A 23,653-nucleotide genomic window follows, 5' to 3' on the forward strand; every position below is an offset into this window, starting at 1 on the left:
ACTATACCTAACCACATATTCAAAAGCTATAAAAACATGCTTTTTTACTCAAAAAATGCACAAGTTATCTCTCATCCACACACTCTCTAAATGAGGGGAATAAAAAGGGAAGCAAAGCACTTAACTAAGAAGATGAAGTGGAGGAAGGAAGAGAATTTCATCGACATATGGCCTATTATATTATGTTATAGCACAAGCTCTTCATCTTCTTCGCCTATTATTTCTTATGATGTTTCCACAGTTCGTTAGTTATTGAATTTGCATAAACAGTCTTCTCCTATTCAAGAAAGGCATGTCAAAGCCACGACAATGATGTTTGTTAATGCATGATATATATGATTTTGTAAGAATGTTATATAAAATGATTCGTATTTTTGAATGGAATATTTATAAAGACTCTTAAAGGACTATGTACGAATAAAGTTATAATATTTAGCGAATAGAATTGTTGACACTAGAACTAGTCCTAATAACCCATTAATAAACTATAGTAATTAGCAATGGATCTTGCCAACAAGCTATAATAGCCGGTCAAGAACAGTTAAGTAATGGCTTAGTCACTGCTATAATGTGGTCATAGTAATTTGATATAAGAGTAGTGTTTGTATGTGGAGCTTTACTTGTTAAGTTGAGGTTAATGTACCATTTTCTCTACTCTCTTTAGATAGGTAGAGAATTAAAGTAGAGGAAGTAGTTAGACTCAAGTTATGGAGGGAGTTTATATAACCAGTTTAAGATATTAACCGAGCTAAATGATTTTTATTTGATAAATGATATCTTTAGACTTGTTATTTGATATTTATTATAAATAATTTTGAGAACTTGTAATAAGATGTTTAATTTTTTTGTAAGATTTTTTTATTATGTTGTTGTGATTATTTATGAAATAGATATTTTTATGAATTTTTAATTTAGCATTTGTGTTTTTTATGAATTTTATAAAGTTTACCTTTTTATTATTTAAAATTAAATGTTAGATGTAAAGGTATGTCTATGCGCGGTTTTAGAGAAGTGACAATTGTATTATGGTGTAATTGAAGGAGTAACGGACCGGAAATGTGTTTGGGAAAGCAGTTTGCACCGTATTTGTAAAAATTTTGAAAATTTTTTTATTTAAAATGAAATTTTTTTTATATTTTCAGTTTATTTTGATGTGTTGATGTAAAAAATAATTTTTAAAAAATAAAAAATTTTATTTTAATATATTTATAAATAAAAAATACTTTAAACCAACATTATTATTATAATCTTAAATAGCCCTTAATCTTCGATGGTCCGGTCTCACTCATGGGTGTAATAATATATACAGAAATGGATCAATATTTTAGGGGTAAAATGGAGACTCCAAGTCCGGCCCATTTTCATTCAGTTGATGAACCACAAAACAAACCCTAGTGGTCATTCCTCGTCAGCTTCTTCTCCTACCAAATTTTTACCGGTAGTGAGAAAATGGCCATGAAGCTTTTTCTTATTCGAAAACGTTTTCTAGCAACGCAATCTACTAGTAGCTCACTATCCCCATCGTCTTCGTCTTCATTTACGGTGGATTTTCTCGTCAACTCATGCGGGCTTCCTTTAAAATCTGCTCTTTTAGCTTCCCGGAAGCTGAAGCTGGACAAAAAAAATCTTCGAAATCCTCCTTTCGTGCTACAATTCTTGCAATCTCACAACTTTGACGAAACCCACATCTCCAAGTTGATCGAGAAGCGGCCTGAAGTCCTCCAGTCCAGAGTAGAAGGCAATCTCACTCCCAAATTCGATTTTCTCGTCGCAAATGGCTTCGTGGGTAAGCTCCTTCACGACCTTATCATACACCATACTGAGATATTCAAAAGGGCCTTAGATTCTCGTATTAAACCAGCGTTTTCCCTTTTGAAGTCGATTCTACATAGTAATGAGAACGTTGTTGTGGCTCTTAAGCGTTCTTCGAGGTTGTTGTCGGCTGATTTGAACGTTAATGCGCAACCTAACATTGATTTTTTGAGAAATGAGGGAGTTCCTGCTGATATGGTAGCAAAATTGATTATCTTGAATCCAGGAACTATACTGAGTAAGCGTGACAGGATGGTTTATGCGATGAATGCTATTAAGAATTTGGGTCTTGAGCCAAATAATACAATGTTTGTTCGTGCTCTTATCGTGAGGTTACAAATGACTGAAACAACTTGGAATAAGAAAATTGAAGTGATGAAGAGTTTCCAGTGGAGTGAAGAGGAGATTCTGGGGGCTTTTAAGAGGTACCCACAAATATTAGCAATGTCGGAGGAGAAAATCAGGAGTGCAATGGATTTCTATATCAATACTATGGAGTTGCAAAGACAAATTATAATTGCTTGTCCTATTTTTCTTGGATATTCAATTGATAAAAGGATTCGTCCAAGGTATAATGTTATAAAGGTTTTGGAGTCGAAGGAACTGATTAAAGGAGACATGAAAATTTCTACTCTGCTAAATACGAGCGAGAAGACATTCTTGATAAATTATGTCAGCAGGTATGTGGAGGAAGTCCCTGGTTTATTGGAGCTGTACAAGGGTACTGCCAAGAGAGCAGAGAAAGATGCTTGATGACAGAAATGTAAGGTAGTCTGTGTTATACAAGGAGCTACACATACTTGCAATTGCTTCCCTTCTTCTGTATTAGACCTGGTTTGTTCCTGCCATTTTTATATTTTTCAATCAATTCTTCGAATGCTGAGTTCAATTTCCTATCATTTTGCATATTAGTTTCTTATCACTGCAGCTTTTGTTCCCGGTTCATTTCTTTGATATTTTTTTAAAAAACTTTCTTTTTTTGAGATAATTGGCTTGTTTGTAGTTTTTGGTAACTGAAAAACGTTGACGTTTTCTGGATGGAAAAAAAAATCATGCAAGGCTCATTTAATGTAACTTCACTTGGTTTGGTGGATCGAAAAAGAACTTTGATGATTAAAAAAAAATAGTTTAATTAAAAAAAAAATGGTTTGATAAAAAGATTTAAGATGATATATTTTTTTAAAAAAATAACATTATATTAAATTATTTGAGTTAATTTTATTAAATTTATGATTTATGTTATGAGATCATAATAATTCTATAAAAATAAATTGAAACAAATTTGAATTCAAGTTTTTAATTAAATTATTTATGAATGATGAAATTGAAAAAAATATAAAAAAGACATGAGTTAACCTAAGTTAATATGCTAAATTTGTAATTCAAGTTATGAGGACCGAGATAATTCTATAGAAAGTAAACTGAAACAAATGATAAAATTGAATTTATAATAAAACTAATATTGAATGATGAAATTTAAAAAAAAATCAATGAAAAAAATATAGAAAAACAACATGAATTAACTTAGATTAACCTATCAAGCCTATAACTCAAGTAATGAGATAAAAATAATCATAAAACTCCAACTCGGGTCATGAGATCGATAGAAAGTATATTAAGATAAATCATAAAACTTAATTCCTAGATAAACTAATTTTGAAAGATGAAACTGAAAGATAAAAAAAACCGAGTCAACTTAATTAATCTATCAAGCTTAGGATCAAAGTCACGAGACTGAAATAACCATATAAAAAATAAATTGAAAAAATACAAACTTTAATTTCTAATTAACAAAATGCTAAAAAAACACAAAATAAAAGAAAAATCTAAAATATAAATATAAAAAACCACCCATTTTATTCTCTTTTTAAATTTAAAATGGAGAATGAAGCTGGCATATTTCTATGAAGTTTTATGAAATTAGTTTGTGTTAAGTAATTACAATGTTGCTCACACATGTATTTGTAGTTGTGTTTGAATTACGAAGATTGATTCCCTCTAATAAAAACATCATATATTATTCAATGAAAATAAAATATTTATTTTTTATTATGGATATTTTTATATTTTTTTAACTCAGATTCATTATTGTTTTAGTTTTTTTATATAGTTTAGTTTTATGAAATTAGTTTGTGTTAAGTAACTGCAATATTACTCACACATGTATATTTTTATTTATTAAGATTTATTTTTAAAATCATGATAAATTTCTATTTAAGAAATTGTATTTATAATAAAAAAAATATGTTTTTATTCGAAACAAAAAAGAGGAATATACTTTTTATACTTCTAATTCTTAAGAATATTCATTTTAAATTCCTTAATTTTTTATTGAAAAGTTATACGACTAATAAAAAAATATATGAATAATAAATAGAAATTTTTTATTTAAAAAAAAACTTAAATAATTGTTTATATGAATATCTGCCTTAATTAGTATAGAATTTATTTAAAAACAATTAAAAAGGACTCTGGGATAGTTTACTTTAAAATAAATAAACAAATGAAAGAGCAATTCTTTGCAGGCCCATGGAACCTAATCAAATGTGGCCCAATGATTGGAAACCTGGATTAATCAATAGCCAGATAGCCATTAACAAACCCTAACCCCAACAAAAACCTCTCCGCTTCTCTGTCTTCACCTTCTTGTCCAAAATTTGTGCTTCCAAATATGGCCAACGCCTGTATGGCCATGAGAAACCTACTTTCTCTAGCACAAAAACGTTTCTTCAACACATCTGTTATACTTCCCACTGCCTCATCATCATTTACTGCTGAATATCTCATCAAGACATGCGGGCTTCCTTTACAACCAGGCCTTTCAGTTTCCAAGAAGCTCCTAAACGATGAAAATAACCTCCAAAACTCGCAAGCTGTAGTAGAATTCCTTAAATCTCACCATTTTAAGGATGCCCACATCGCCAAAATGGTCCAAAAGTGTCCTGCTGTCCTCCGTTGCAAAGTTGAGGACAATCTGGAGCCCAAATTTGACTTCTTCATTAAAAATGGATTTGAGGGTCAACTTCTGCCCCAAATTCTGATGTCGGATCCGAGAATTTTGGTATGCAGATTAGATACTCGCATTAAGCCATGTTTAGAACTTTTGAAGCCATTTCTTGGCAGTAATGAGAATATCATAGCTGTTCTTAAGCGTGCTTCGTGGTTATTGACATATAGTTTCAAGTCATGTGTGCAACCAAATATTGATTTCCTGATTAAAGAGGGGTTGCCTCTTGATAAGATGGCAAAACTGTTAATGTCGTACCCAAGAACCATACTAATTAAGCATGATAGGATGGTTTCTGCAGCAAATTATCTTAAGAATTTGGGGCTTGAACCAAAGGCTCCTATGTTTATCCACGCTTTTAGGGTGATGGTGCAATTGAGCGAACCAACTTGGAAGAAGAAAATTGAGGCTTGGAAGAGCGTTGGCTGGAGCGAAGGGGAGATTTTGGGGACTTTTAAGCGATTCCCGTTTCTTTTATCATGTTCAGAGGAGAAAATCAACTGCATGATGGATTTCTTTGTGAATACAGTGAAGCTGGGACACCAAACTATTACTGCAAATCCCTCAATTTTCAAGTATTCGTTTGATAAGAGGATTTATCCGAGGTATAATGTTTTGAAGGTTTTGGAGTCAAAGAAGCTAATTAGAGTCAGGAAGACTGCAACTTTCTTAAAAATAAGCGAGGAGAAGTTCTTGGAGAATTACATTACCAAGTACGAGGGCAAAGTTCCTGGTTTATTGGAGATATATGGGAGCATTAGAAAAACGAAGGGGCTATAACTTAATGGCAAAATAGTAAGTTTGCTTTTTTAATGCATTATACAATAGTAGCTTAAATTCCTCTTATCCCGGTGGCTTTGTAATGATGTCGTGTAAACCATTTAACTGTCTCTAATTTATATTGTTCAATTTATTGTTTGATTGTCCAAGTTTCATTTTGTTGTTGTTTTTGGACATTGGTTTCTGGAAGTTTTTTATTGGTGGTAGCTTTTTGGAGTGTTTGTAAGTGTTGTTAGATCATTAGCTGTATATTTAAATTCAAACAGATATTGTGGCTTGAAGGATTTGCATAATAGTATTGGAATTTCAATCCTAGGGGATTTTACTCTTTGAATTTTAACTTGAAATAGTTATCTTGATTTGAGCTGCGAAGCATAAGAGGAGCCATAAAAACATACTGGTTATTTTTTTCCCATGAATGCTGGTAAGCTAAAAAGGTCTCGGTTGCTTACAGTTCATATATGCTATCAAGTAACAGAATTAATATGATCGAAATGGGAAATTGCAAAAACTACCTTGAACTTCTTTCTGTGGCTATCCCGCCCTCATTGTTTATAAACCTACATGCCCGAATCCTGTAAAGTGTTCGGGATTTGATTGGTTATTTATAGCTTTGGCTTCAAAATAGCAGGGGTGTTGGATATGAAGAAGTTCAGGGCCAATTAGCTCTCTTGCTGGTGCATATGAAATACTGGCGGGTCACTGTCATACTCAGGAAGTCAGGAAGCTGGTCTCAAATACTCAACAATAAGGTTGCTTGGGAGAGGCAAAATCTAGACTTCCGGCAGGGTTTCAAACTGCAGCAATGCAGTTAGATACAAACTATGTTACAAGCGTGATTCCAGAACTGTATAATTATCTAAACAGTTGTATTTCCTTTCCACGTTGGATTATGTGGATTTGGGAGGTGATGTTTTCTTGTAATCATATTGCGTATCAGATTTGCATCCTTTTTGGGATTTTTTGGATGGTTTATTTGCCATCAGTGGCAGATAAAGTGAGAGAATGCAAGATGTTTTATTCTAGTGGAAATAATTGAGAGTTAGAAGAGAAACATAGTTTTCTTCTTCAATTTACATTCAAGATTACATTTTCTCAAGGTAAATTTTTTCTTTTAATAATTATTAAAATGTAAAAATCAGGGCATTATAATCTATATTTAATTGTTCATATTTACAATTAAAGAATTGCATACATATTGCCCTTGATCTCTCATCGAATGAACGACTACCTTTCCTTGACGCAATCATTCTGCCATTATGAGTTCTATTTGTGTGCCCCTTCTTCAATTCCTTTCAATCTCTTAAACTTTAAAGCTCAGTTGGCAATGGTAAATTGCATGACATGAGCACTTCATCTTCTGGGATTCCCGAGCTTCAGAAGCAGTTTTCTTGAAGTGATAAACTTCAGTCCTATGCTATAGTAAAGACTATGGTAAAGATCGAGATGCGTCTCTAGGTTTTTAATTGAATGTCAGCAGATGGCCACTTTGGTCACGCTTGCTGCTGCTGCTGCCGCTGCTTAAACATGCATTCGGTAACGAACAGCTGCATACATGCAAACTAATGTATTTATTGATGCCTGATATTTCAGCAGTTGATTGTTCCATGTTTTCCAAGGAGCTAGATGGAGGTTCTTCAACAAGTAATAGTGGGGGCAGAAAGCAAGTATGTTGGTTTTGTTATGGTGAGAAACTGCATGGTCACTGGCATTGTAGCTTTTAGGGAGCTGTTATTCATTGCAGATGTGTGCTTTAGAATCGTGTCGGAGAAGTCCTCTTTTTATTAACACATACACACATATATATACATTTGTAATGTATAGGAAATACATTGAATCTCATACAAAAACTCGGCATAATATTTATGTGCTGAATTCCCATTTTCTTCTTCTTTTTATTCCTTTGATTTTATGTTCCATCACACAAGTAATTCTTTGTAGAAGCAAAATCAATAGTTGTTCAGGATAACAATCTCTTACAAAGATATTTCTATGTGTTCATGTTGTCCTAAAGCCATCTCTGGTAACCAACAAGGGTGAGTCCTTGGTTAAGAAAAATGATAACAAAATTTGAGATCATTTCATGGTTATAGTTCTACATCTCACAAATATATAAGAATCATTTTCTTTATATTTTGGCGGGTCACCTTTCAGGTCTGTGTGTATTATTTTAACTAACAGTGATGTTGAGTTTGTCATCCATTTATCTGAAATTTATTTAAATTTAGATTACTTTCTCTACTAGATAAAAAAAAAAAACGTTATAGTGCTTTGTTTATATAAACAGAGAAGCAACTTAATTTTTTTCTCATTTTTTATTTTATTTTTTAAAAAATCTACCTTCTAATTTTTCTTTTCAATTTTATCATTTAAATGTTTTATTAATTTTAAATCAGTTATTATAATTTCTTTTATTTTTCATTCTGAATAATTTAAAAATAATTTTCTTAAGTCTAGTGGAGTCCATGATTCTTGCAAGTTAAATCTCGCAAAGCTTGAGTCGATCTAGTATATATTCGTTTTAATGTTTTTTAAAAATATTATTTTTAGATTTTTTTTAAAGTCAAACAACACTTTTATCAGTCATCTTCGTTGTATTTGGATCCGCCAAGCTGTTTGGGCATGTAGAATCAACTATCATGCATGTTAATTTTAAACTCGGGCTAAGTAAGGAGTTGGATCGAAAGGTTTCAAAATTGACTCATTGAGTTTGATTGAGGGTGTTTGAAAGTGTGGTTATGGTTGCTTTTTGAAGTGTTTTTCATTCAAAAAAGTGTGCCAATAATATTTTTTTATTTTTTAAAAATTATTTTTGAAATTAGCGCATCAAAATGATTTGAAAACATAAAAAACATATTACTTCAAGTAAAAAAAAATTTCAAATTTTTTCAGAAGCGCTTTGGAAAAGCACTCCCAAACAGGGTCAAATATCAAATAGTTTTTTTTAAAAAAAATTTATTTTCTGATTTTATTTTTCTTTTGATTGAATTTTTTTTATTTTTTTAATTAATTTTATCTTTTAACATTTTATTAATTTTAAATTGGTTTTTATAATTTATTTTAATTTTTTAAATAAAATTATTGCAGTTTCAAAACAATTGTATAATATTTGATTGATGTTCAATTCAACAAGCATTTAATTTTTAATCATGTCATCAAGTAAAAAATAATTTCAGAAAATAAAATTATTAAATTCAATGGAGTTCATAATCATAGATCACAGATTTGATGAGTTCAGCCATGAAACATGTGTCGATCTTATATATTATCATCTTAATATTAAAAAAATAATATCTCATTGAAATATTTTTTTAAATCAAAATATTTTTTTTATTAATTATCCAAGTTTTCTTCGTATTCTTTAAACCAATTAAGTCATGTTAAAGTAATTGTTCAAACCAACTAAATTATGTTAAAGTAATTGTCATGTCATTAATTTTAAGTCAAGGTTAGGCAACGACTCAAGTCTAGAGCATTTAAAGTTGATACTAGATGAGGTTTAATAACAATATTAAATGGTTTTTTGAGGTCTAAACAATTTTTTTAGATTTTTTTTTATTTTTTTATCTAGCCCAACAATATAAGCCAAAAACTAGTTGTATCAAAAATATATAAAACAAAATTTCTTGGCATAAAATATAAAATCATATCGTAAATTACTAACTTAGAGATTGTTTATTATTGTGGTAATTTCTGTTTTTGTCTGATCAAGATAAAAATAAATAAATTGGTTAGTCAAATAATTTTTTCTTATTAATAAATAGGTTAGTCGAATTTTTTCTGATTGCTTTGGACTACATGCATAATTACATTTCAAACTTTAATTTTATAAAAATTAAAATAACATGTTTTTTATTTAGGGAAATCATATTTTTATTTATTTTACCTGTAAAAAATTCATTTTACATTAGTTTTAAGAATATATTTATTTTTTAATATGTTTTTTTTTAAAAAACCTCAAATATATTTTTTAAAAAACTATTTTTTAAAACTGCAATCATTAAAGCTGCCTTAACAGCCCATAAAGATCCACCTACGACGAATCCACTATAGTTACATGCATTTTCCATTCTAATGTCCGTGAAAGAGTACCAGACCGAGCCAATGATTTGGTCTCACTGGTGTTTTGATGTGTAATAGTTTTTATTTTAAATATAATTTATTTGAAAAAATATTAAATTTTGACGTTTTAATATTAAAAATATACATAAAAATTATTTTAATATATCAAAAAAACAATTTTAAAAATCATTTAATAACACAAGTATATGTGTATAGTAGTATATAAGCAATGGACCAATATTTCAGAGGTAAACGAAAGGGGGGACTGAGAGTCCGGCCGGTTTTCATGAATCACAGAACAAACCCTACGCCTAGTCGATGAAATTAGGGATCAGTCCTCGTTAGCTTTTTCTATGTCAAAGAACCATCTCACCTAAAAGCTTAAAAGCTTAAGCTTTTAGGTGAGATGGTTCTTTGACATGGTATCAGAGCCTTGATGACCAAGTGGTCACGAGTTCGAATCTCACCATCCCTATTTATTTGATAAAAATTAAGCACAAGGTAAAATGGGCCTGTGCAAGTTTCAAGCCCAAAGGGCTTTCACTTGAGGGAGTGTGTTAGAAAATAATATAAATCATATCCTCACCTAACAGCTTAAGCTTTTAGATTGAGATGGTTCTTCTCTAATTAAATTTTTACCCGTTAGTGAGAAAATGGCCACGAAGCTTTTTCTTATTCAAAAACGTTTTCTAGCAACGCAATCTACTAGTAGCTCACTATCCTCATCATCTTCTTCTTCTTCATTTACGGTGGATTTTCTCGTCAACTCATGTGGGCTTCCTTTAAAATCTGCTCTTTTAGCTTCCCGGAAGCTGAAGCTGGACAAAAAAAATCTTCGAAATCCTCCTTTTGTGCTACAATTCTTGAAATCTCACAACTTCGAAGAAACCCACATCTCCAAATTGATTGAGAGGCGGCCTCAAGTCCTCCAGTCCAGAGTAGAAGGCAATCTCGCTCCCAGATTCAAGTTTCTGATCGCAAATGGCTTTGTGGGTAAGCTCCTTCACGACCTTATCATACACCATACTGAAATACTTACAAGTGCCTTAGATTCTCGTATTAAACCAGCTTTTTACCTTTTGAAGTCGTTTCTATACTGCAATGAGAATATTGTTGCGGCTCTTAAGCGTTCTTCCAGGTTGTTGACGGCTGATTTGAATGTTAACGCGCAACCTAACATTGATTTTTTGAGAAAAGAGGGAGTTCCTGTTAACATGGTAGCAAAATTGATTATCTTAAATCCAGGAACTATACTGAGTAAGCGTGGCAGGATGGTTTACGCGATGAATGCTATTAAGAATTTGGGTCTGGAGCCAGATAAGACGATGTTTGTACGTGCTCTTAGCGTGAGGTTACAAATGACTGAAACAACCTGGAATAAGAAAATTGAGGTGATGAAGAGTTTGCAGTGGAGTGAAGAGGAGATTCTGAGGGCTTTTAAGAGGTACCCACAAATATTAGCATTCTCGGAGGAGAAAATCAGGAGTGCAATAGATTTCTATATCAATACTATGGAGTTGGAAAGACAAATTATAATTGCTAATCCTAATTTTATTGGCTTCTCAATTGATAAAAGGATTCGCCCAAGGTATAATGTTATAAATGTCTTGGAGTCGAAGGAACTGATTAAAGGAGACATGAAAATTTCTACTCTGCTAGCTACGAGCGAGAAGAAGTTCTTTATAAATTATGTCAGCAGGTTTGCGGATGAAGTCCCTGGTCTGTTAGAGCTGTACAAGGGTACAGGTACAGCCATGAGAACAGAGAAAGACGCTTGATGGCTAAGTTAGTTTGTGTTATACAAAGTATAACACAATGGTTGTAAATTGCTTCCCTTCTTCTGAATTAGACCTAGTTTGTACTGTCATTTTATATCGTTCAATTAATTCTTCGAATACTGAGCTCAACATCCTACCATTTTTCATATTAGTTTCTTATCACGGCAGCTCTTGTTTCTGGTTCATTTCTTTGACCCTTTTTTTTTAATCTTTCTTTTTTTTAGGCCCTGCCCTTCAAAAAGAAATGGCATGCATGCTTTAACACGAGAATCTAAGGGCCTTTTGAAAATTTCAAACAGGTCCTGTCCTTGAACATGTATTCTGTCCATGGTTATAGCTTAATGTAAAAAACTAATAACTTAAACTTTGGAGAAGCCCTTGGTTTCTCAAATTGATCCATCATTTGAGTTTGTTTGAAGAGTATTCTTGGTTGAAATGACACAATGGTGGCTTTTTTTTTTAAGGCTTTCTTGGTGACTGTTATGATTTGAAAGGTTTTATGCAACGTTCCGAATTTCAATAATAATAAAAAAAAGTAATTAAATTGATTTAAAAAAAAAAAACCGAATCGAACCGAAACCGGGTTAAACCGATCGGTTTCGGTTCGATTAGGTTTTTTATGGCAAAAACCGGTTCAAACCGGTTGGCTCGGTTTTTCCGGTTTTGGCTCGGTTTTCTCGGTTTTGGCTCGGTTTTTTCCTGTTTTGGCTTGGTTTTTTTTTATTTGACTCTGTTTTTTTTGTTTGACTTGGTTTTTTCGGTTTGGCTCAGTTTTTTTCCAGTTTTTTTCGGTTTCGGTTCGGTTTGGTTTTTTTGATTTTTTTCTTATAAAACCAAAACCGAACCGAACTGGCTGGTTTTTTTAAAATTTTAATTGGTTTTTTTTTCGGTTCAGTTTTTTTAATTATTTTTTTTCTGGTTTTTTTAGTTTAATTGATTTTTCAGTTTTTTTACTCACCCCTAAATGAATTAACTCGGAAGAAGCAAATTGAGTTGTTGAACAAGCGTGGGTTGGAGCAGAGGGGAGATTAAGGGGGCTTTTTGTTGATTTTTCAGGCACGCTCCTTTTATTTTGATCCCAGGAAGTCCTGGGCTAACCACTAGCATAGATGACTGCGTGTCGGTGCTGATAAGTTTTTGAAATTTATTTTTTATTTAATTATATAATAATAAAAATAGATATAGGTAGAAAAGACAAATAAAATTATAAAAGAAAAATATATGTTTCCATCAAAATTATCTTTTTTTATTTATATAATTTTTTTGTTTTTTTAACTAAAAAAATAGTTTTTTTTAATGTATTTCTTTATCTTAATAAAAAATATCTTTTATTTATTTGCAGTATTTTTTTAAAATAAAAACTGAGTCTTAATTAAAAAAAATAAATAAATCATGAAAAATCTAAAAACAATGAATTTAAAAAATTATATAAAAATAAAAAAATATTTATTCTTATTCAATATTAATAAATATTAAAAAAAAATAAAAAAAATATTTACATGATAAACCACTAATTAAATTCTTTTAAAAAATATTTTATCTAACAAATCATTATATTCTCAGTTTAGTTTAATTAACCATTTTGAGCCCAGCCCATTTGAACCCTTATCAGTTTGATTAAACATTGAGGAATTTGGCCCAATGAAAACAGACCCATTCAGTTCATCAACCCACTGAAAAAGAAAATGTCTTGACGGTCTTTGTTCTAATTCTAGGTTTGGCAAAGTATCTGCTTCCAGGAAATGGGCACCAAGGTAGCCATGAGAAACCTGCTTCCTCTCTTACAGAAACGTTTTCTATCAACATCATCGTCATCTACTCCAACACTTTCTCCTCTTTCCAATGCTCCATCGTCATCGTTCACAGTCGACTTCCTCATCAACTCATGCGGGCTTCCCTCAAAATCTGCTCTTTCTGTCTCCCAGAAGTTACAACTCGACGAGAAGAGCATCCAGAAGCCCCAATCAGTACTCGAGTTTCTGAAAGCTCACGGCTTTAAAGAAACCCACGTCGTCAAATTAATTGAGAAGCGGCCTGATGTCCTCAGACGTGGAGTAGACACCAATCTCAAACCAAAATTTGAGTTCCTCATCGCAAATGGCTTTGTGGGTAAGCTTCTTCCTGAGCTCATTACATCAAATCCGAATGTTTTGGAAAGGGCTTTAGAATCTAATATGAAGCCATGTTTTGAGTATTTTAAGTCCATTCTTGGTAGTAATGACATGATTGTAGCGGCTTCTAAGCGATGTGCAGTGTTCTTGACCTATGATTGGAAGAGTATTATACAGCCAAATGTTGAGTTGTTGATAAAAGAGGGAGTGCCTGAAGAGAGAGTAGTAAAAATGATTGTTGCACAACCAAGAATTATATATCAAAGGCGCGATAGGATGGTTTATGCAGTCAATGCTGTCAAGAATTTGGGTCTTGAGCCAAAGGCTCCCATGTTTATATATGCTCTTAGATCGATCTTATCCATGAATGAGTTCACTTGGAAGAAGAAGATTGAGGTGATGAAAAGTTTTGGGTGGACTGAAGAAGAGATTTTGCGGGCATTTAAGCAATACCCGTTTCAATTATCATCCTCGGAGGAAAAAATGAGGAAATCGATGGATTTCTTGTTGAATACTATTAAGATGGAAAGGCAGGCCATCATTGCCTGTCCTAAGTTTCTTATGTATTCAACTGAGAAAAGGCTCCGTCCTAGGTATGATGTTTTGAAGATTTTGAAGTCTAAGAAGCTAATTGAAATCGGCAAGAAGACGAACTATCTGCTAACAGTTAGTGAGAAAAATTTCTTGGAGAATTATGTTACTAAGTATGCTGATAAAGTGCCAGGTTTATTGGAGGTATACAGGGGCACAACAAAGACCGAAAGATAGATACTTGATTACCTCCCATCCATCACCTCCATTCCATTATCACAGGCCAATGTTTTTCTCAGGTGAATACATACATATCTATACCTATATGTGTGTGTGCTTACATGTGCACGCGCGCACGCCGAGAAGCTATTTGAAGTTCGTAGTTGTAATGCCTGTTTTACCGATTACTTTTGAATATCATTGTTTGCTGAAATAAATTGCATATCCTTGCTCTTGAAGGCCTGGCCAATGATCTCTAGTTTTTGCCATTCTCTTCATATGCTAAACCAAAGCCAGCTAATTTTCTTGGACCAAACAACAAATATTGTAAGTGTCATTCTTTGGTTGATCCTTAGTCAAGTTCTAGGCTCATAATCTAGTAGATTACTTCTCTGCTCTAAATTCAGAACTATACAAGTCAAGTTGTTAGTTTGCAGCAAGCAACCATGACTTGGAACCCTTGAGTTTTCTTGTTGACAGTTCATCTTCTCATCTGCAATTCTTTGAAAAGATGCCGTAGGTCCGTTGAATTTCATTGTTTGCTGAAATAAATTGCGTATTCTTGCTCTTGAAGGCCTGGCCAATGCTCTCTAGTTCTTGCCATTCTCTTCAAATGTTAAACCAAAGCCAGCTAATTTTCTTGGTGACTGTTTTATTGGATTGTTAGCAGGCAGGCGGTACAAACTGATTGAATGCTGTATATTGCAGCATTGCTTCCCCTATTTCCAAAGTCCCTTCTCTTTTCAAACCATGAAGCAATTGACTTGATGAACTTCATATTTTGCAGCTAGAAGCTCTTAACTAGAATGAATATGGAAGTTGGTCATTTATGAGAAAATTGTTGGTTATCACCATGCCATCATTTTGATCACAAGGAACTTTTTTCTCATGACTTTTTTTTTTTTTTTGAAAATGTATCTTAAATAACAAGCCCTCTCTATCTTGTTCTTGTTTTTTGAGTTTGGAACATCACAGATTCACATGGGTCAGCTATGACAATCTTATAAATGGGCCTATTTTGAGCCCTAATCAGAATATATCCAAATTGAAAATGTTCTGAGTTTGCCCAATTAAAGTGAACCGACAGCGAATTAGCTCAGAAGGGAGGTCAATATCTTCTCGGCAACCCCTCTGATAACCCTCTTCTCCACTAAGCTGTTTCGTTGTGATTTTTAACCCTCTTATTTTAATGTATTTACAAGAAAAAATATATTTGAGAAATATTTTTACCATTATTCCAAGCATCCCCTTCATCTTCATCATGAATTCATTTACATTTCATTTCAAATATTTTTACCCATGCGGGGGCCTTCCTTAAAGTCTTATCTTTCCGTTTCCAAGAAGCTCCGAAACTGAGAGAGCAGATTTAAAGGGTAGTCCTCGTGGATTTCACGCCCAAACTTAAATTTCTCGTTGCAGTATCAAATCCTCTAATTTTAAAAGTAGCTCTGGATTCTCATATTAATATCAATGGTAATGATTCCTACCTACTAACTTGCTCTGTATTTTTTTCCCCTTCGCAGGATAACCTCCTCCAATTCTTATCTTTTCCATCCTGCTTTGCAGACCAGGAATTTCCATGTTGGATATAAGACTTTTGCGTCCTTCTTCAAGAGCTTCTTCCTCTCTTTCTGCTGCATCTTCTCCACCTACAGGATATTGGACGAGTTAAATTAGTGTTTTTGACAAAAATGAACATAATTTTTAATAAAATGGTTGTATGGTGCTGACATTTTTTAGCGTGTTTGTCAAGTTCCCTATGGGTCAGCTTGCTAGCATTTGCCGAGGTCAGTTCATGTCTAAATTAGACCCAAAAAATGATGCTTAAAATTGTTCTTTATTTTTCTAGTTATTTTCGAATTTCTTTAAATTTGTTTTAGAATTCATTTATTAAGTTATAATTTCTATTTAGACAATTTTATTTTTTATTTTTCAGAAATTAAATAAATTATTGGTTAAAGAATTATTTTAGAAATGTAATTCTAAAGCTTTGATAAACCCTAGTTTCTTTCTCTATTTTTAGAGTTATAGTATTTAAGGCTTAAAAAACCCTAACCTCTCCTCATCTCTATACACTGTTTCAATCCTTGCTTGGCTAGATACTATTCTTTGAACAGGAGGAATTTCTGAGTCGTGGTTGCGTGGAAAGGAGATAGAGTCCTGTCGTTCCTCTGAAGGTGGTGCCATGATATGATGAAAATGATGATGGCTTTTATGAAATTCTGGTTTCCTTCTGGTTTTACTGTACTTTCCAGTCTATTTAACTATGAAGGGTAATTCCAGCAGAAGCGGTTTCATTTGGATGCCCCTTAACTCTTAACCTTTCCACCATTTCCAATCTCTCTCTGTATCAAAGCAGTTGATGTTATCCACAGGCAGTTGACAAACTATGGAGTTCATCCTTTTGAGTTGGTAATGAAGAGATGTTGAGGATGAAAGTTGGCCCAGAATTCAATTGTTTCTTAGCATAATTTTGAGCATATATTCTAATCAATATGCTAAGCTATGTAATCTGCGATCGCGTCCACTCTGTCAACTGACACAATACAATAGTAACAGTGACCAGTTTAGTTCATGTCTTTCACTCTTCCTCTGCAGGAACTAACCACATAGCAGCCCTTTTGTCTTGAAAAACCATTTTTCCTGTTCAATTTCTTTATAAAATCTGGTTTTCTAAGATTGTGTTTTTTTCCTTAAGAAAAGAATTTGCTTTGGAAATCTAAATGAAAAACATGTTTTCTTTCGTACAGAAATGTTTTCTGCATATTAACAGCAGACCCGATGAGTCCAGCATACAGCGCAGTAAACATGACAACATTATTTGTGGCAAGATGTTGGGTTTTGATGAAATCCCAGGAGCAACAAATCCTGCTCAGCTCAGCAAACGACAACAGCAAGTAATCTATGGAGAGATGTTGGAGCCTACAAAATCCCAGACCCAAAAAAGGAACTTCAGCAGCAACAAACTCTCCTCAGATTAGCAACCAACAGGACAACGTCTTCTGTGGAGAGATGTTGGAGGATTATGAAATTTCAGGAACAAATAATTCTGTCCAAGATTGTGATTCAACATGAAGAAAAAGTGAAAGTGTTGGGACATATGAGCAGATCATGGATGCAATTTACTGCAGATTCCAATAAGCCAGGAACAAAATTATTTCTTACTTTAATATCAAACACCGTAAATCAGCAATCACAGAGCCAAAAGTAGTCGCCCCCTTCCCATTGGTCTCTTTGTCTAGTCTATCTCTCTGTCCCGAAGCTCACCATCCTCCAAGGCTGGTATACGCTCTCTATCCTCTCTGTCCGTCCTGGTTTAAGCTGCTTGGGCTAAAAAAGAAAACAACAAATCTCTTAGTCATATGAGGAGATCATTTACTGTGAGTTGCATGATCATTTCTATCTTGTTTAGTAAAAATTATCATCTGAGTATATATAATAAAAAATATATATAAAATGTGTGGTAGTTATATTTAGAAGTATGGTTGTGATTGTTTTTTAAAATGTTTTTTATTTGAAAATATATCAAAATAATATTTTTTTTATTTTTTAAAAATTATTTTTACTATTAGAGTATCAAAATATCTGAAAATACTAAAAAAATATTAATTTAAAGTAAAGAAAAAAAATATAAAAAATTTAAATTTTTTAAAAGATATTTTTAAAACATAAAAATAAACAGGATTTTAATTTTTTTTTTATGAAACTCAATTAAAAACTATATTTCAAACTTATTTTTTAATAAATCCTGCAATATAACCATAATTGTTTTTATTATCAAACATATTATTGTGTTTATTTCTTGCTAACACAAATAATAATAATAAAAAAAACAGTTTTAAAAGTATTTATTTATGCGATAGCTTCTGCTTTTAAGATAAAATTTTAAAAAAGTTTTTTATTAAAATTTAATATGTTTTATATATTTTGGATCGTTTTAATGTATTGATATCAAAAATAATTTTAAAAAATTAAAAAAATTATTAATATATATTTTAATATAAAAAATTAAATAAAAAATAATTCTAACTACACTACTAAATAAGCTGGAAAGCACGCGTAAAAAGCACTTGTTCAACTATTGTTTTTTTTTTCCTCCAATTTTTTGTTCATCATGATTGTTGTCAACCTGATAAATTTCAAATTAAACTAAATTGAAGTTGAGTGGATATGATTTTGAAAAATTAATATACAATCAAACCAAATCAAAACTTGATGTAATTTTAAAAAAACAATAAATTATATTATTTTAATTATTTTTTAAATAACAAAATATTATTATAAACTACTTCAATTAACCCGTTTAATATAGGCTTAGTAAGTGTTTGAGAGTGTAGTAACGATTACTTTTTAAATAAATTTTCGTACCGAAATACATGTTAATGATTTTTTTATTGTTAAAAATTATTTTTAATATCAACATATCAAAACGATTCAAAACATACAAACTATATTAAATTTTAATAAAAATAAAATTTAAATTTTTTTAAAAACATGATTTTAACATCTAACCATACACATTCTTATTACACATTCTTATTAACTTGGGTTCTGACTGACGCGATCAAATTTGAATTAAAACAAAAAAAAAAGGGTGATGAAGAGCGTTGGATGGAGTGGGACACCTATAAACCCTACTAGACCCGGCCCATGATAATCCAGCTAAGCACTACACATGCGCAGAGCTAAGCTAATCGCTCCTCTTCTTTTCTGCCAGTCCCATTGAAAGATCGAAGATGGCCGCCGCGAGGAACTTTATATCTTTGTTGCAAAGACGATGTATACAGACATCTGCTGCTTCACTTTGTTCTAATTCTTCTCCACTATACACTAACTCGTCGTCTTCTTTATCTTCATCATCATCATTTACAGTTCAGTTCCTCGTCAATTCATGCGGGCTTCCATTAAAATCCGCTCTTTCAGTTTCTAAAAAGTTCCAAATCCATGAAAAGGAACTCCAAAATTCCCTTTCTGTACTTGAGTTCTTGAAAGCTCACGACTTTAACGAGACCCAGATAGGCAGATTGATCGAAAAGTGGCCCCGTGTCCTCCTCTGCAGAGTAGAAAGCACCCTCAAGCTCAAGTTCGATTTCCTCACTCAGAACGGTTTTGCGGGTCAGATTCTGCCTCAGCTTATCGTCTTAGTTCCGGCGATTTTGAATAGGAAGGTAGATTCTTGTATTAAGCCATGCTTTGAGTTTTTGAAGTCCTTTCTTGACAACAATGAGAAACTTTTAGCAGCTATTAAGCGTTATCCGTGGTATTTTACCTTTAATTTCAATTCTGCTCTGAAACCAAATACTGTTTTCTTGATAAAAGAGGGAGTGCCTCATGATAGGGTTGCGAAACTGATTTTGATGTATCCGAGAGCTTTACAGATGAAACCTGATAGGATGGTCCGTGTAGTGAATTCTGTTAAGAATCTGGGCCTTGAACCAAAGGCTCCTGTGTTTGTACATGCTCTTAGAGTGATGATAGGAATGAGTGAATCCACTTGGAAGAGGAAAATTGAGTATATGAAGAGTTTGGGGTGGACTGAAGATGAGGTTTTGCTGACCTTTAAACGAAATCCAGATATACTGGCATGCTCGGAGGACAAAATCGGGAGGGCCATGGATTTCTTTGTGAATACTGTGAGATTAGGATCACAAACTGTAGTTGCAAATCCAGTTTTACTTCAGTACTCAATTGATAAAAGGGTTCGCCCGAGGTATAATGTTTTGAAGGTTTTGGAGTCAAAGAATCTGATTGAAGTGAACCAGAGGGTTTTTTGGTTGCTAACAACAAGAAGTGAGATGAAATTCCGGGAAAATTATGTTGCAAAGTATGCAGATAAAGTACCAGGCTTATTGGAGATATATCGCGGTACTGTGGAAGCAAAAAAGATAGATACTTGATGCCAATCGAGTGAGTTTTTACTTCGCTTCTGCAATGCACCAAATGGTGGTGGTCTAATTTCCTTTAGAAATAGTTTTGATCTGCTAACCAATTTACATTCCTAAATTTATTGTTCTAACATGTTGATTTTGCATGTATATCATTTTGGATAGTGGTTTCTTTAAGTTAATCTCGTGGTGGTTTCTTTTTGTTTTTTTCTTTCTTCTGCTGCTTCTTTGGGTTTTTTTTTTTTCTCTCATTCTGTTACCGGTCAAGTAAAGATTTGAGGAGAAGTAAAGAAGATAAGAAAGAAGAAACATAAGTTGGGAAGAAGCAGGAGCTGAAAAAGAGAGGAGAAAATTAGAGGAATGGAACAAAAGTTTGTATAAAATAACGAAAACTAAACCTAATAATAAACCCAAATAAAATCCAATAACGCTTGGATGTGTTAAATCTCTCAACTAAAGAGTGACGTGTTGGGTTATTCTCCATCATCCCTGTCCATATATTGAGAGGGTCTAGTGTCCCCACCACATTCTCTCTTTGCCCTTGGATCTTCTTTAGGCCTTTTTTGTCACTTGTTGCTTAATGTTTGAACTTCGAACTTTGATGATGAACTGAACTCTGTTTTCCAGTCTTGAAAAGCTCTGCAGGTTATACCTTAATTATTTCATTCTGAATTGGTGATGTGATTTTGTATAATACATGGCCATCGCTATTGCTAAGATTGTTTTCTCAGCAGAGTCAGCTTTCCACCATGAGATGTGTCCTTCAAGATTATGAATTTTTTTACTTCTTTTTTTTTTTATTTAAACCGAGCTAAAAATGCATTGATGCATTGATAACCTCGATTGCATTTGGAAATTTCCAATTTTAGATTTATTTTTCTTTAGAATGGAATGTGATTAAGATGATGAGATTTCAATGTTGGCCCATTCAAGCACCACTCACTGTTTTTCAAGTGTAGAAAAGAGAATCCAGAGTGAAATGGATTTCTTATGCATGTGATTAACACCAGAAACTGTAATTCGAAATCCACTGCGGGTCTTCGATATTCATTTAATAAAAGAATTGGTGCAAGTTACAATGTTTTAATGGTTTTGGATTCAAGGGGGCAAGAAGGTTGTGTGGTTTCTAAGAACTAGGACTAGGATTTCCTTGTGAATTATGCCACTAAATACGCTGATGAAGTCCCGGAGTTTTTGCAGATTTGTGGCAGTTACATTTGATGGCAAAGAAGTAAGTTTTACTTCTGCAATGCTCATAATATAATAGTTTAATTTGATGTAGAATTTTTTTGTATTTTTTTATTTTTTTGCGTGCTCCTAAACAATAAATTGTAGTGAGTTCGTCTTTATATCCTTTCATAGATTTTTTCTAAAAAAAAAGTCAACTCTTGGTGGATTTTTTTCTTCATTGTCGTTTACTTAGATATTTTGTTGCCCTTTTCATCACTCGCTACTTACTGTTTGAACTTCATTTATGTAGGAACTTAATAAAGTGTAAAATGAACTTGATTCCAGGTTTGCAAAGCTCCGCAGGTCAGGTATGCAATCTTTTAGTCCATGTAGTTATAGTTATGTATCTTTCACAAGCAACCGAGTGATATGAACTGAAGCAAAGAAAACAAGGGGATGAACTCCACTTGGTGTTCTTCGTATCCATGAAAATATGCTTATAATGAGTTGATTGTGAACTCTAATATTCAGGTATGAAACTGGATCGAAGAAAACCAGAGGATGTGCTTCCCCTAGTGTTCTTGATATCAATGAAAACAGGCTATTTTCATAAGAAACTATTGGGTTGATTAATCTCTCCCCAAATCTTATACAACTCAACATTGAAGGAGTAAATCCCAGCTAATATTTTCATGTCTTCTCAACACAAAACTCACCAAAAATACATGTTCTACTGGACCACCATTCTGACTCTGCATTTGATTGAAGAAAAGTTAGGATTTTTTGTTGCTGAGTTTGAAAACGGATGAAGGATATTTCTCTAAAGATGGTGATAGAAGAGCGATGAAAATGACGAGAGCATTTCATTATTCATGGCCCTGACTTTCTTCTGAAGATGTGTCCAAATAAGATTTCAAGCAAATGGTAATGGAATGGAAGTGCCTAAGTTCTTGCTTTGGATTTCCCTGGAACGCATTCTTTAACACGCCTGTGTGCACGCAGGCATTTGTTCCATGGTTGCAGCAGAGCTGTCGGTTCTTCAGCAAAAATTGATGGAAATCAAATGGTGGATCAGTCATCTGCACAGAACATTGTATTGCTCTAGCAAAGTTCAATACTGTTCTGCATAGGTCAAATTATCAAGTGCTTGCTAGTTCTTCCTAGATTTGAAGTTAATTAAACAAACACATAATGCTTAAGGTTATTTGTAGGCATCATATTTATAAACAGTGGTTTTGAGACGGCAAAAACCTGATTTAAAAACAGAATTTTGTTTTAACTTCAATTTTATTTGAAACTATAACGTTTTAGATTAATTTGGTTAATCTTTCTAATTTGTTTGTGACCTGTAGGTCGGATTTAATTTAGATGTTCTCCATGATGTTGTCATGCAAGTCAATGCTGAACAAGGCTTGTACACGAATAGAACAACACTAGTCAATTGGCCAGTGCTGTCATGGGTCGGATAAAAAAAAAAGCGAAAAAAAAAAAAGGAGTTACGAGAAATGAGGCGTTGCTTGCAACCCCAAATTATGGCCAACCATTTGCTAGAAAATCGAGACAAGGGTGTTTTATGCCTCTTTGATTTTAACTTTTTTTTTTTTATCAAAAATATTTATAAAACAACTTAAAATCTTGATAAACTTATTTGTAATCTTAAATAATTTAAAATTTCAAAATCAACCTAAATTTATATAAAATTTTGACCTTAATTAAGTAGAATTTATTAATACCAAAATCGATTATGTGAATGGTTGAAATTAATGTTAACCAAGATTTTTTCTATACCAACGATAATTAACATTTTTTTTTTTAATCTCTCAAATCATGAATTATAAAGTACAGAAAATAGAAAAATAAAAGTTAATTTTCCAAGATAATTTTTAAAAAAACACCAAGTTTCTCTATTTTTTTTTCTCGAGCCCCCTACTTTTAATCCTACCCTTCATCAACTAATTGAAAGCATATGGTAATTTATTTAGCCAAAAAAGGATAAAAAATAAGAAAAAGTTAAAGCACTTAAAAAAAAAAGCACATTAACGGTGATTTGTGAGAGGATGCAAGTATAATGTTTTGATCACTGAACCGGGCTCACAAACGGCCCGGTTCATGGTGGGTGTTGAATTGGCCCAATGGAATAGAAATAATAAAAAAAAGAGCACCTGTCATTTCCTCTGCTACATCAACCACTTTGCTTCCAACAAAAACCCTCCTCTCGCCTGTCTGTCTGCCTTTGCTGTCTGTCTGTTTTTGCCCAGCTCCTCTCTAAAGTCTAAACTGTGAATCTCTCACGATTAC

The 23,653-nt window shown here is 32.7% G+C and overlaps 5 protein-coding genes across 12 annotated transcripts; all 5 read left to right on the plus strand.

Moving 5' to 3' along the window:
- The first annotated feature begins 1,382 nt into the window (after positions 1 to 1,382).
- LOC133680769 (transcription termination factor MTERF8, chloroplastic-like) lies at positions 1,383 to 2,706 on the plus strand. Its single transcript, XM_062103753.1, has one exon. It carries the CDS (start codon positions 1,450 to 1,452, stop codon positions 2,563 to 2,565), a length of 1,116 nt encoding a protein of 371 aa, XP_061959737.1. The 5' UTR covers positions 1,383 to 1,449; the 3' UTR covers positions 2,566 to 2,706.
- Positions 2,707 to 4,389: 1,683 nt separating this feature from the next.
- On the plus strand, positions 4,390 to 7,413 carry LOC133696884 (uncharacterized). 4 transcript variants are annotated; one of them, XM_062119194.1, is made up of 2 exons: positions 4,390 to 5,614; positions 7,193 to 7,413. In XM_062119194.1, exon 1 carries the CDS (start codon positions 4,484 to 4,486, stop codon positions 5,597 to 5,599), a length of 1,116 nt encoding a protein of 371 aa, XP_061975178.1. In that variant the 5' UTR covers positions 4,390 to 4,483; the 3' UTR covers positions 5,600 to 5,614; positions 7,193 to 7,413. The 4 variants fall into 4 exon arrangements, with proteins under 4 accessions (XP_061975178.1, XP_061975182.1, XP_061975171.1 ...); XM_062119198.1 differs by lacking the exon at positions 7,193 to 7,413 and adding an exon at positions 6,211 to 6,704; XM_062119187.1 differs by lacking the exon at positions 7,193 to 7,413 and adding an exon at positions 6,228 to 6,704.
- A 2,870-nt stretch (positions 7,414 to 10,283) lies between these two features.
- On the plus strand, positions 10,284 to 11,585 carry LOC133680919 (transcription termination factor MTERF8, chloroplastic-like). The gene is made up of 2 exons (XM_062103965.1): positions 10,284 to 10,654; positions 10,907 to 11,585. The coding sequence occupies exons 1-2, from the start codon at positions 10,315 to 10,317 to the stop codon at positions 11,437 to 11,439; spliced, it is 873 nt and encodes a 290-aa protein (XP_061959949.1). The 5' UTR covers positions 10,284 to 10,314; the 3' UTR covers positions 11,440 to 11,585.
- Positions 11,586 to 13,110: 1,525 nt separating this feature from the next.
- On the plus strand, positions 13,111 to 16,170 carry LOC133685015 (uncharacterized). Of its 3 annotated transcripts, XM_062106875.1 has the most exons (3): positions 13,111 to 14,380; positions 14,541 to 14,627; positions 15,824 to 16,170. In XM_062106875.1, the coding sequence occupies exon 1, from the start codon at positions 13,182 to 13,184 to the stop codon at positions 14,316 to 14,318; it is 1,137 nt and encodes a 378-aa protein (XP_061962859.1). In that variant the 5' UTR covers positions 13,111 to 13,181; the 3' UTR covers positions 14,319 to 14,380; positions 14,541 to 14,627; positions 15,824 to 16,170. The 3 variants fall into 3 exon arrangements, with proteins under 3 accessions (XP_061962859.1, XP_061962858.1, XP_061962860.1); XM_062106874.1 differs by lacking the exon at positions 14,541 to 14,627; XM_062106876.1 differs by lacking the exons at positions 14,541 to 14,627; positions 15,824 to 16,170 and adding an exon at positions 14,875 to 15,187.
- Positions 16,171 to 18,930: 2,760 nt separating this feature from the next.
- LOC133684647 (transcription termination factor MTERF2, chloroplastic-like) lies at positions 18,931 to 22,671 on the plus strand. 3 transcript variants are annotated; one of them, XM_062106849.1, is made up of 3 exons: positions 18,931 to 21,416; positions 21,666 to 21,723; positions 21,887 to 22,671. In XM_062106849.1, the coding sequence occupies exon 1, from the start codon at positions 19,037 to 19,039 to the stop codon at positions 20,195 to 20,197; it is 1,161 nt and encodes a 386-aa protein (XP_061962833.1). In that variant the 5' UTR covers positions 18,931 to 19,036; the 3' UTR covers positions 20,198 to 21,416; positions 21,666 to 21,723; positions 21,887 to 22,671. The 3 variants fall into 3 exon arrangements, with proteins under 3 accessions (XP_061962833.1, XP_061962835.1, XP_061962834.1); XM_062106851.1 differs by having other exon boundaries at positions 18,931 to 22,279; positions 22,358 to 22,671; XM_062106850.1 differs by having other exon boundaries at positions 21,666 to 22,671.
- The last annotated feature ends 982 nt before the right edge of the window (positions 22,672 to 23,653 follow it).

The sequence above is a fragment of the Populus nigra genome, chromosome 1 (genome assembly GCF_951802175.1).
Source record: "Populus nigra chromosome 1, ddPopNigr1.1, whole genome shotgun sequence".
In the NCBI taxonomy this organism is placed as follows: Eukaryota; Viridiplantae; Streptophyta; class Magnoliopsida; order Malpighiales; family Salicaceae; genus Populus; species Populus nigra.